The following is a 13,805-nucleotide window of genomic DNA, read 5'->3' as shown; positions in this document are numbered from 1 at the left end:
AACCAGTCCATCCTAAAGGAAATCAGTCCTGAATATTCATTGGAAGGACTGATGCTGAAGCTGAAACTTCAATACTTTGGCCACCTAAGGGGAAGAACTGACTCATTGGAAAAGACCCTGATGCTGGGAGGGATTGGGGGCAGGAGGATAAGGGGGTGACAGAGGATGAGATGGTTGGATGGCATCACCAACTCAATGGACATGAGTTTGAGCAAGCTCTGGGAGTTGGTGATGGACAGGGAAGCCTGGCGTGCTGCAGTCCATGGGGTCGCAAGGAGTGGGACACGACTGAGCAACTGAACTGAACTCAACTCAACTGAATCATCCTGTTCTCTGGTGTCCCAGACGGTAAAGAATCCACCTGCAATGCAGCAGACCTAGGTTCAATTTCTGGATTGGAAAGATCCCCTGGAGAAGGGAATGGTTACCAACTCCAGTATTCTTGCCTGGAGAATTCCATGGACTGAGGAGCCCAGTGGGGTCACAAAGAGTCAGACACGACTGAATGACTAACACACACCTCTCCAGGCTAGGGATAACTAGTCTTACCTTCATTTCCCTATAGAGCTAATACGCTTTTTGCTTCAGCTAAAACATTTCAGCTCTGGGTAGGCAAGCTCATTTCTACCACTATGTCTTTTCTTATTTTTGGTCCCATCCTGTTATTATTCTAAGTACACTGGTTTGCGTTCTCCATGCAGTAGAACTTTTCTGAGAACAAAGAGAAGGCTAGGGAATATATGACAACACGCCTAACACACTGCTGGAAAACTCTGGAGGAATCACTGCTTTTTATTAATTTGGGAAGAAAACTCTACAAGACTCATAAAGGGTGTTAACAGTATCAGCAAATAGGACCTGGTTCTAGATGACTGAGTCCATTCCTTCCTCAGATTTCACTGTTACGGCAAAATCATGAAGTCCTAACCCCTGGTGCTTGTGCCCTGTGCACTTTACAAGGTCTTCGGGAATGCACACGTGTTAAGATGTGGTCATTAGGATGGGCCCGAACCCAATGTGCCTGATGTTCTTATAAGAGGGACAGAAGAGACACAGACAGACACAGGGCGCACACCGTGTAATCACAGAGGCGGAGCGTGGAGTGATGCAGCTGCGGAACAAGGAACGCCAGGGCTTGAAGATCACCACCACCAGACACTGGGAAGAGGCACGGAAGGATTTGACCCAGAGTCTCGGAGGGAGCAGAGGCCCTGCTGACACCCTGACTTGAGACTTCCAGCCTCTAGAACCAGGAGAGAATGGATTTCTGGTGACCCACACCATTTCTGGCACTTGGCTACAGCTTACGTAGGAAACTAAGACCATAGCCCAAGATTGGAAGCAGCCAAGATGACCTCTAATAGGTGAATAAACAAAATGTGGTACATCAACATAATGGGATATTATCCAGGGATAAAAAGAAATGAGGTATTCAAGTCACAGAACATCATGGAGAAGCCTTCAATGAATACAGCTACTTGAAAGAAACTAGTCTGAAAAGGTTACACATTTTATGCTTCCAATTATATACCATCCTGTAAAAGACAAAACTATAGAGACAGTAATATCCCCTGGAGAAGGGAATGGCAACCCACTCCTGTATTCTTGCCTAGAGAATCCCATGGACAGAGGAGCCTGGCGGGCTACAGTCCACGGGGTCACAAAGAATAGGACATGACTGAAGCAACTTAGCAGCCACGCACACAGGAACAATAAAATGATCAGAGACTGTCCAGAGGGCGAGAGCAGAAAGAGAGGGTTAGAAAGGGGACTTAGAGAGTAGGGAAACTGTTCTGTATTATGTTGTAATAGAGCATTTTAAAAACCTAGAGAACTGTAGAGAAAGAAGAGTGAACTCTATTGTATACAAAGATCCCAGGAAGGAAAGTTGATCAGGACAGCAAAGAAATGCAGAAAACAATCACACAGAAGGTGCTGAGGGAAAAGGTGCTATCCAAAGGAAACACGCAGGGCTTCCCTGATGGCTCTGTTAGAAAGAATTCGCCTCTCAATGCAGGGGCCGAATGTGATTGCAGGTTTGATCCCCGGGTTGGGAAGAGCTCCTGGAGTAGGAAATGCCAACTCACTCCAGTATTCTTTCCTGGAAAATCCGATGGACAGAGGAGCCTGGTGGGCTATAGTCTATGATTACAAAGAGTTGGACACTACTGAGCATGCACACAGGGAAACAAGCGTCAAAATACAAACAGAAACCAACTCATTTTAAAGCAATTATCCTCCAATTAACATGTTTTAAAAAAGAATAAAAACAAAAGGAAAGTCACATAAATAGTACATGCAAATTGATAAAGATATTTCAACAGGATTGTGGGTTGAAACTTTGACATTGGTAGTGTGTCCCTCAGTCGTGTCCAACTCTTTGTGACCCCATGGACTATTAACCCAGCAGGCTACTCTGTGCATGGGGTTCTCCAGGCAAGAATACTGGAGTGGGTTGCCGTTTCCTTCTCCAGGGGATCTTCCTGACCCAGGGATCAAACCTGGGTCTCCCACATTGGGAGGCAATTGAGCAAACTCAATTATTTCTTGATAACAGCCACCAGGGTTATTACGATTGAATACATCTGATCATATTTTATCTTTATAGATTCTATTTGCTCTGTATACTTCAGGTAGATTGAAAAGAAAGCATTCTTTCAAATGCTTTTTCCCTTCTCCAGGGGATCTTCCCCACCCAGGGATCAAACCCAGGTCTCCAACATTGCAGGCAGATTCTTTACCAACTGAGCTACTTCTTTAAAATAACAATTCAAATTCATCTACTTAATCATTGCTGATGGGTTCTAGAAGATAGGATGGCATCCCAAAGTCTTTGAAGTTATTCAAATAAATTCAATAATAGTTTTGTCAAAGCACATTTCTCTTATACACTGTTAAATATGCCCACACTTTGAATACTGGTTAAAACAATTTTAAATTAAACTAGATGTTGAATCTACATTGACAATATTCAATTTAGATCCAAATGCATGAAAGACTCAAGAAAGATAGCTATAAATTACTTTCCTAAAGCACAGTAGCTCTAATATGGTAGTTTCCTTTCATATGTCAAGGTCACAAAGAGAGTCATTTATAAGGTGCTGTCATTATTTAAAAGAGCCCCATGGACACTGTGAACCATATGAAAATTTCATGCCAATAAAGTTCTCCCTTGGGTTTCCCTAGTGGCTCAGTGGAAAACCATCTGCCTGCCAATGATAGAGACACGGATTTGATCCCCAGTCCAGGGACGTCCCACACGCCACAGGGCCACTAAGCCCTTGTGCCACGACTACTGAGCCTGCACTCTAGAGCCCCCGAGTTGCAACTACTGGTCCCAGGAGCACCCGAAAGCTTGTGCTCCACAACAAAAGAAGCCACCGCAATGAGAAATCTTCACACCGCAACTGGGCTTCCCTTGTGGCTCAGCTGGTAAAGAACCCGCCTGCCATGCGGGAGACCTAGGTTCAATCCTTGGGTAGGAAGATGCCCTGGAGAAGGGAAAGGCTATCCACTCCAGTATTCTGGTCTGCAGAATTTCATGGACTGTACCCAAGGGGTAACACACAAAGAGTTGGACACTACTGAGGGACTTTCACATCACTCAACTTCCCACTCTCCACAACCAGAGAAAAAGCCTGCACAGCAACCGAGACCAGCGCAGACAACAAGTAAATAAATAAAACTCTTAAAATTCTCTCTTAATACATCACAAGCAGAAAACTTCCTGATGGCTCACTGTGGGTTGCGGAATACCTGGGTTCGATCCCTGGGTTGGGAAGATCCCCTGGAGAAGGCAAAGGCTGCCTGCTCCAGTATTCTGGCCTGGTCACAAACAGTCAGACACGACTGAGCGACTTTCACTTTCACATTAAAATTCTCTCTTAACACATCAAAGCAGAAAACAATAGTTCTTCTTGAATTATTAAAATTCAATGTAGGTTACGTACAATAACCAGTTTTGTAAAACTACGGAACTGATAGGAAAACAATTGGCAGCGTGTAACCGCAAATTCATCACAGCTCTGAGTAAAGGGGAGTGTCTCTGCACAGAAGAGGAAGGGAATGTCCCTTCCTGAACTCTGCTCTGAGACTCCGAATGTCCATGTCCTCATCCAGAAGGAAATGGAATTGTAGGACAGTGCATGGTCAACAGAAACAGCACATCCTGGAAGGAGAGGGAGGCACCACTTTCATGAAAAAATTACAGTATGGAACCAAGGGTGACTCTTCCCTCTTCATTTAAAAGAATGTACTTCATTTTTCATTTCAAAAACTTTTTGTTAAAGTTCAAGAGGAAAAAAATATTGATTCAATAAATTCATATGATCCAAATAACCACAATTTTCTCTATGTTTTTATGATGTTCTGAGCAGTGTGCTAACCTACCTTCCCCCAGCACCGCCCCCAGCTCCCCACACTGCTGCTGCATTATCCTTCAAGAGAGTCAGTACACAAGCTAGGAGCACAGCAGCCAGAGTCAGACCTCTCGGCCCTAGTCCCAGGCCCGTCATTCACGGCAGTGTGGCCTCAGAAAAGCAAATAACCTCTGTGTGTGCCACGGTTGCTTCAGCTGTAAGACAATTAATAAAAGGTTCTACTTGATAATGTGGTCATGTGTGTCATAAGGAAAAAACGCTCGTAAAGCTCATTGTACTTATATTTTTTCTCCTAAACAATCTCTTCGAGGAGAGAGAGACACTTATGTCTTACAACTCTGATTAAAGTTCTCAGGAAGATGTATTGCATACTGCAGAACTTGTGATCGCCTGTGTTTGAAACAGAGAGCTTGCTGACAATACATTCATGGGGACCCACCCAGACATATGAATTATCAGGGGCTGCACTTGAGAGGTGGCATCTTAAACATTCCAGGTCTCTGTTGTCTACCAAAGGCTGAGACACCCGGTGTAGCCTTCTGACTCTATACAATAGGGACAGTTATAATCATAGCTATCTTATGGGGGAGCTGGGAAGAATTAAATGAAGTATAGCACATATAAAATATTTAGCAAGGTCAGCAAACGTACTATTATTTTATTAATATGGATGGAATATAGGATTTGTCACATAAGCAGTCAGAGTGGAAAAGAAGGCTGAGATTGTGAAAGTTTTCAAGTCGGGGGAAGAAAATGCCTAAACTAGGTATTAGGAACAAGAAGGCAGTGTCATCTCCTCTTGAAAGCAAATATATTAACACAGAGTTTGAGAGTTTGCCTGCTTAAAAATTAAAGTGAGACTTCAAGTTTTTTTAACTAATAAAAGATGTTGTTTTAGAGAACGTATCAAGTAATTCCAAAGTATTTATTTAGAGTCTATCAATAAAATCACCAATTCAAAGAGACAGAAAACACAGCTACACAGCTGTGACACCCCTGAAAACAGAGATGGCACAATAAAAGGTCTACACTCATCTCCTTAAAAGCTACGTGCAGCAAACACTAGGAACTATACCTAACTGGAATTAAAAGTTCTTTGCCATAAAAGGTACTATAAGGTCACCTCATTTTACGTTTTACCTGTCTTCGCATTTCTTTTGCTCCTTTTCTCCCCCCGTCCCCCACTTCTCAACATAAAGCTTCTGTGTCTCGTTTCCCAGTGCATGGGCCCCACTCGAAGTTTCAAGGAGGATGAATAACTAAACAACTCTTTTCAATAAGCACTGCTGCTGCTGCTGCTGAGTCGCTTCAGTCGTGTCCGACTCTTTTCGACCCCATAGACGGCAGCCCACCAGGCTCCGCCATCCCTGGGATTCTCCAGGCAAGGACACTGGAGTGGGTTGCCATTTCCTTCTCCAATGCATGAAAGTACACCTCTGGGCAAAAAACAACCCTGAGTGTGTGTGTATGTGTTGCAACTTTCCTGTTCATTTGGTTTTTCTCCACTCCCTTTGGCTGCCTCAGCTATAGCATAGTGGGCTGCCGTCTATGGGGTCGCACAGAGTCGGACACGACTGAAGAGACGCAGCAGCAGCAGCAGCACTTATTGAAAAGAGTTGTTTTTCCACCCAGCCTTTGCTACACACTCAGCTGTAAGGCATATAAGTAACAATCTCACTGTAAACCATACCAGTAACAATCTCAGCTGTAAACCATACAAGTAAAATTCTCAACCGTAAGCCATACAAGTACCAATCTCACTGTAAGCCATACAAGTAAAATTCTCAACTGTAAGCCAAACAAGTAACAATCTCACTGTAAGCCATACCAGTAATAATCTCAGATGTAAACCATACAGGTAACAATCTTGCTATAAGCCATACAAGTAACAATCTCTCTGTAAGCCATACAAGTAACAATCTCAGCTGTAAAACCAAAGTAACAACCTTGCTGTAAGCCACACCAGTAACAATCTCAGATGTACACCATACAGGTAACAATCTCGCTATAAGCCATACAAGTAACAATCTCAGCTGTAAGCCATATAAGTAACAATCTCGCTGGTACAGCCACAGCAGGTGACCCAGATTACAGAACACTGTGCTAATGCCAAGCTGTCTTGTTTAACAGCAGCTGCTCTATGCTTTCCCTTATTGATATTCAGATTCAGCAGACACAAATCACACGGCCCCTTTGAGGAGCATGCACTCTGCTTGCTTCCTTTTGAATGTTCAATAGCTACCGTCCTGCATAAACACACAGCTGAGGCTGTTGGTCTCCTCTGATTTTCCAGACTGCCATATATCTGACAAGACTATCCCAGAAAACATTACTCTTATTTTCATTTGGGGAAGTTGGTGGACTATGATAGATAAAACAGAAGCACATACGATAGAAAGGAAACCCATTCCTCTCTGGTAAAATAGATGCTTTGAACCATTATCCTTTGGGGAAAATTGAGGTTCTATCCCCTTCATCATAAGAGAAACTGTTGGAACACAAAGTTCTTTAAAAGTGGAGCTACACAGCATTGGGGATAAAATGCTGTATAGCTTAAGTTCCTTTTAGACTATATCAAAGTGCCAAATTTATTCTATAAAAGTATAAACACAACAAAATAACCTCTCTATGTGCCCATTTCAATCTCGTGCTCACCATTCGAAGGGGTGAAAAAGAACATTATCTAAATCTAAATACTTATTGGAAATCATAGAATCTGAAAACTGTTCACACTGGCTGGTCCCACTGATTCAACACAAGATGCTTGCTAACACCAAATCCTTTTTACTTTTTAAAAAAGCCTTGTATTTTGCAGAACGTGCAACACTACACACTATTCCCATGAAACATTTGTAAGTCAGGAAAAGTGCCAAAAGTTCAATAAATGGAAAAGACTTACTTTTTATGGAGATGAGCAGTGAGAGACTGAGGCAGAGGAGGAGACGGTGGTTAACTGTCCGTAGCGCCATGGTGTCCTGGAGGACATGCCCCGACCTGCTACTGGTGGTCTGGTCCCTGTCCAGCTCCAGCTCCCAGCCCTGCCTGACTCAGGGGGTAGCCAGCGTCTCAGAGTCTCACCTGAATGTTATCTCTGCCCCTTCCCCTCCAACAGCTCCCTCACCACAAGGACTCAGATTCCAAGAGCAGTTGTACTTCTTAGCATCTTACTTGCACAGGGGGATGGGGTGATTTTTCAAACCTGGTGCAGATTTTTTTCATGCTGGACTGGAGTCACCCCCTCAAACCATGTGTGCTAGTTTCCTTCCATGAACAACTCTGCCTCCCAAGGGCCTGTTGAATGGTGTCCTAAACCATTCTTAGCAGAGGGTTTAGTTTCTGATGACTGTCTTGGCACACAGTCGTTATGATCTGGCAACTGTTAAAGGATCACCTTATATTGCTGTATATTTACCTTCATCTTTAGAACACAATTCACAGACACATCAGCTTTTCATAAACATACTCTCACAACTCAGATTATTTCACTGATAAAATGGGCAGAGTCCTAGAGATTATTTAGGAGCAGTTTTATCTCAGTTAGTAAAGAATCTGCCTGCAATGCAGGAGACCCCGATTCCTGGGTCGGGAAGATCCACTAGAGAAGGGATAGGCTATCCACTCCACTATTCTTGGGCTTCTCTTGTGGCTCAGCTGGTAAAGAATCTGCCTGCAATGCAGGAGACCTGGGTTCGATCCTGGGTTAGGAAGATCCCCTGGAGAAGGGAAGATTACCCACTCCAGTATTCTGACCTGGAGAATTCCATGGGCTGTATAGTCCATGGGGTCACAAACAGTTGGACATGACTGAGCAACTTTCACTCAATCACTTTCTACAATAAACTTAGGGCCCACTTCTAATCCTGTTCATGCTATTTATATCTGCTGGGATTTCTTGAACTTTTGCTTTATCATAATGGTTAAATGCAAATATGTTTACTTACTTTTTATATACACTTATGCTGTTTGGACTGCAAGGAGATCCAACCAGTCCATTCTAAAGAAGATCAGCCCTGGGTGTTCTTTGGAAGGAATGATGCTAAAGCTGAAACTCCAGTACTTTGGCCACCTCATGCGAAGAGTTGACTCATTGGAAAAGACTCTGATGCTGGGAGGGATTGGGGGACAGGAGGAGAAGGGGATGACAGAGGATGAGATGGCTGGATGGCATCACCGACTCGATGGACATGAGTTTGAGTGAATTCTGGGAGTTGGTGATGGACAGGGAGGCCTGGCGTGCTGCAATTCATAGGGTCGAAAAGAGTCGGACACGACTGAGCAACTGAACTGAACTGATGCTATTTCTTGTGACTCGTGTCCAGTCACATGCAACTCTGTGGACTGTAGCCCACCAGGCTCCTCTGTCCATGGGATTCTCCAAGCAAGAATACCAGAGTGGGTTGCCATTTCCTTCTCCAGGGAATCGTCCTGACCCAGGACGGAATGTGCCTCTCCTGCATTGGCAGGCGGATTCTCTACCATCGAGACATCTGGGAAGCCCATATACTTACGCTAAATATTGCAATATTTTCCTTTAGGTTAAATCATTCAAGTTCTTAAGACTGCGTTATCCTTGGACACTTGATGGAGACGTCTGCTAGTTTAAGTCAGATTCCTTACTCTCTAAGGTTAGTACTAGTACATGGTCAGATTCCTTCCTCTCTAAGGTCAGTAATAGTACATGGTCAGATTCCTTCCTCTCTAAGGTCAGTACTAGTACATGGTCAGAGTCCTTCCTCTCTAAGGTCAGTACTAGTACATGGTCAGAGTCCTTCCTCTCTAAGGTCAGTACTAGTACTTGGTCAGAGTCCTTCCTCTCTAAGGTCAGTACTAGTACTTGGTCAGAGTCCTTCCTCTCTAAGGTCAGTACTAGTACATGGTCAGATTCCTTCCTCTCTAAGGTCAGTACTAGTACATGGTCAGAGTCCTTCCTCTCTAAGGTCAGTACTAGTACATGGTCAGATTCCTTCCTCTCTAAGGTCAGTACTAGTACATGGTCAGAGTCCTTCCTCTCTAAGGTCAGTACTAGTACATGGTCAGAGTCCTTCCTCTCTAAGGTCAGTACTAGTACATGGTCAGATTCCTTCCTCTCTAAGGTCAGTACTAGTACATGGTCAGATTCCTTCCTCTCTAAGGTCAGTACTAGTACATGGTTTCAGTCCATTGTTAAAACTGTCTACTTGTTACACTTAAAATGCAAGTTACATTAGAAAAATTTTGTGTAAAACTTGAGGGCTCTGTCAAAAGCTTACATATTTTGAAGCCTCTATATTTCCTGCTTGTGTATCTAAACAGGGAATAGTATCTTGATAGCTTAATGGTTTCTACTAATATTATACGTTGACCCACTCCCAGTGGATTTTACTTTTTCTAGTGGGGCTTATCCATTTTAGCTATTTCTTTCTTACAGAGCTCATGATAGTTATTATTTTTTTTTAAATTTCCCCTATAATGCAAATAATTTAGTTTAGGCAATTTAACAAAGTAATTACAGATTAAAGAGGCAATATTAATCCTCTGTTCTAATCCCTGTATTTTATTAGGTAGAGAACAAAAATGCAGAGCAATTATACTGTCTGCCCAGAGTCATCTAGTGAGATATGGCAGTTAGGACTACAGTCTCCCCACTGATTTCTAGAACATTATTCCTTCAATAAGCCCTGTGGGTTCCATTTCCATCTTTATTCTTATGCACTCCTTTATGCTTTTTGCAATGTGGACTCTGGGAAATCTTCCATCTGTCCTCAAATGGCCTCCAGGGAGAGGTGAACAGGCTGAGCACAGAGCATCTGGGGGCAGTAAAGATGCTCTGTGTGATAGTACAGTGATGGATACATGCCATTATACTCCTGTCCAAACCCATAGCCTGTACCTATAGCCTGTACAATACCAGGAGTGAGCGCTAAGCTAATAGACTGTGGGTGATTCTGATTTGTTGATACAGGTTTATTTTGGTAAAAAATGTACCATCTAGTGAGTTATGCTGAAATGGGGAGACTGTATGTGGGGACGCAGGGTATATACAGGAAGTCCCTGTGCCTTGCTCTCCATTCTACGGTAAGCCTAAAACTGTCCTAACAAATACAATCATTTGTAAAAAGGGCTCCACCATGGATATCACGGACCTCAAGGCTAAGTGAGTGACAATGTATAAGACCACCTGATAGACTGGAGAGGGAGTGAAGGGCTCCAGGCATAGAATCTGATAGTACTAGAAAATATTCCATAAAGTTGTGTTATGAGTGTTACAACTAAAGAGAAAATTAGGGTTTTTCAAAAGACAAAACTATTAAAGATAACTACAGATGGTGACTGCAGCCATGAAATTAAAAGACGCTTACTCCTTGGAAGGAAAGTTATGACCAACCTAGATAGCATATTCAAAAGCAGAGACATTACTTTGCCAACAAAGGTCCGTCTAGTCAAGGCTATGGTTTTTCCTGTGGTCATGTATGGATGTGAGAGTTGGACTGTGAAGAAGGCTGAGTGCCGAAGAATTGATGCTTTTGAACTGTGGTGTTGGAGAAGACTCTTGAGAGTCCCTTGGACTGCAGGGAGATCAAACCAGTCCATTCTGAAGGAGATCAGCCCTGGGATTTCTTTGGAAGGAATGATGCTGAAGCTGAAACTCCAGTACTTTGGCCACCTCATGCGAAGAGTTGACTCATTGGAAAAGACTTTGATGCTGGGAGGGATTGGGGGCAGGAGGAGAAGGGGACAACAGAGGATGAGATGGCTGGATGGCATCACTGACTCGATGGACGTGAGTCTGAGTGAACTCTGGGAGTTGGTGATGGACAGGGAGGCCTGGCATGCTGCAATTTATGGGGTTGCAAAGAGTGGGACATGACTGAGCAACTGATCTGATCTGAAACAATTACATAAAGGATGTCTGACTATGCATCAGATTTGGGGCTAGTTAGGAAATCTTCACAAAATAAGTAATATTTAAGCTGAATTTTCAAGTATGATTACAACAAATAAACAGAGGGAAAGTAGTATTTTAAGGGCATTTCAGGGAAAGGGCATATGTATGGGAATAGAGGGAGAAGGCAATGGCACCCCACTCCAGTACTCTTGCCTGGAAAATCCCATGGATAGAGGAGCCTGGTAGACTGCAGTCCATGGGGTCTCGAAGAGTCAGACGCGACTGAGCGACTTCCCTTTCACTTTTCACTTTCATGCATTGGAGAAGGAAATGGCAACCCACTCCAGTGTTCTTGCCTGGAGAATCCCAGGGATGGGGGAGCCTGTTGGGCTGCCGTCTATGGAGTCGCACAGAGTCAGACACGACTGAAGTGACTTAGCAGCAGCAGCAGCGTGGGAATAGGGGCATATAGTGTATGGGAAGATCTAGAAACTGAATATATTCTGACTTTACAGAAATATGAGTGTGAACATGGCAACGTCAGTGCATAAAACTCAGTAAAATCAAGGTAGTTTAACTTCTAATATGAAGAAAAGAAACAATAGGTTTAAACATAGAATCAGCATAATGAGATTTGCATTTGGAAAGATAACTCCAGTGGTCATGTAGCAATGACTGGAAGAGGGCAGGTGAGAAGCATGGAAACCAGTGAAAAGGACATTGTCATAGCACACAAGAGAGCTGAGGGGGCCCAAACTGCATCAGACAGTGGAGATAGCAAATAAAAGAAAAAGAATAAAATCAGACGGATAACCAGACAAATCTAAAGAGCCAGTCTAGAGACTATGGCTACAGAAAAGCTATAAATTTTCCAGGTAAAACAGACAGATCTAAAGTGCCAGTGTTAGAGACTATGGCCCCAGAAAAGCTATAAATTTCCCAGCTTGGGCATTGGGATAATAGTAATGCACCCATAGAAATGAAGAATATAAACAAGGCTTCCAAACAAGCAGCAAACACTCTCTTCCAAGTCAAACACACTGAAATATATGCATTTGGACAAACAGTAGCTTTTGTAAAAATATACAGGTGAGCTCTAAAAAGGAAGGGGAATATCCATTTGGGACAGAAATCTCTTGGCTTCATGTGGGGGCCTGATTCCACCCCCGCCCCCCACCATTGGCTATGGGATGCAAACTGGCAGCAGGACTCCTGCTCTTGAATGTGGATAGAGAGCTCCTGGTGAGAGACAGAACCCAGGCCTGCCCCAGGGGTGAACCTATACCAGGGGGAGGTCTCAGCTGAAACTGAACATGTGGTGCAACGTTTTAAGCCAAAAATCTTATTAAAAATAAAAGGGAAAGAGAGAAGTACTGGTTTGTAAATAGGAAAATGGCACCGTGAGCAGAGCCGAATAGGAATCATTATGTGGGAAAGCTGAAACTCACAGTTCACACTGAGCCATGGAAGGCAGCCTCTACTGAAGATGACCTCACAGTCTGAAACCACAGATCAAACTAGAAGCCTGCTGCCATGAGAGACAGCAGACAAGACAAATGGGAACATTCACACTCAGAAGACTCAAAGAAAAGGGAAGCGAGCTATCAGAAGAGACTTTAAAATAACACTGTAAAATGTCTATTTAAAAGTTTTTAGAGAAAAAGAATGTGTGAGTTTCAAAAAACAAGACATCATAAAAAAATAATTAGACATATTAGAAAGTGAGCCAAATATAAATTCTAAAACTGAAAAATAGTCTTTGAAATAAAAAATTCAACTCACAGCTTAAATGGTAGAATGACACTATGCTCAGCTAAATAGATGGTCCTGAAGAACTCAGCCGTAATAGAGCAGTGTGAGATAAAGAGATGGTCCCAAGGAGTGAACACTGAAGAAATGTGGAAAGTTCTATTCCAGGAGAAAGAAGGAAGAAAATGAAATGGAGAGGATATAATTTCTGAGAACTCATGGTATATATTTTTCAAATATGAGAAAAAAATATGGCTCCTTGAATTTAGAAAAGCCCACTGATTCCCTACAAGATACTGTATTTAAAGTGTATAAAAAATGAGCAAAATGAAACAAAGTGAAGAAAATAAAATCTTAAAGGTCAATATTTGTCTTCAAAGTTAAAAAGTCTACAGTGGAATGACAGTAAGAAGTACTGAAGACTTTTCATCAATAAACTAGATGTCATAATCAAAGGAATATAAGAGAAGATGAAGGTGCGTAGATAGACATAATAAGTATGGTTTTAAAATATGTTCAGTTTGAGATGCCTATTCAGAACCAAGAAGAGGATATGTGGTAGGATCTGGAAATACAACTCTGGAACTCAGGACAGCGGTTCTTTTTGGTGGAAAGGACAGGTACCATATTAACGTACAAACATCACTGAGTGCCTATTGTACACCAAACACCAGAATCAACATCAGGGTCACTGCCCTTATGAATCTAGGGAACAGATGCAATCTAGTGAGAAAAAATACTTCATCACTCAGTTACTTGAGGTTTAAAGTTGAGTTAATAGCGTGCAAACAGCGCTGGTTATCTTCAGCTGA

At 42.7% G+C, this 13,805-nt stretch overlaps 1 protein-coding gene across 1 annotated transcript in view; it reads right to left on the bottom strand.

The window, feature by feature from the left end:
• The window catches only part of CRB1 (crumbs cell polarity complex component 1), a 214,334-nt gene extending 206,682 nt beyond the window's left edge, over positions 1-7,652 (bottom strand). The window contains exon 1 of the mRNA XM_027565772.1: positions 7,279-7,652. Coding sequence (XP_027421573.1) covers positions 7,279-7,348 — 70 coding nt within the window. The 5' untranslated portion in view covers positions 7,349-7,652. The remainder of the gene's footprint in view (positions 1-7,278) is intronic.
• Positions 7,653-13,805: the final 6,153 nt, after the last annotated feature.

The sequence above is a fragment of the Bos indicus x Bos taurus genome, chromosome 16 (genome assembly GCF_003369695.1).
Source record: "Bos indicus x Bos taurus breed Angus x Brahman F1 hybrid chromosome 16, Bos_hybrid_MaternalHap_v2.0, whole genome shotgun sequence".
NCBI lineage: Eukaryota > Metazoa > Chordata > Mammalia > Artiodactyla > Bovidae > Bos > Bos indicus x Bos taurus.
The sequence above is the reverse complement of the archived record's forward strand: the minus strand, read 5'-3'. Positions and strand labels throughout refer to the sequence as shown.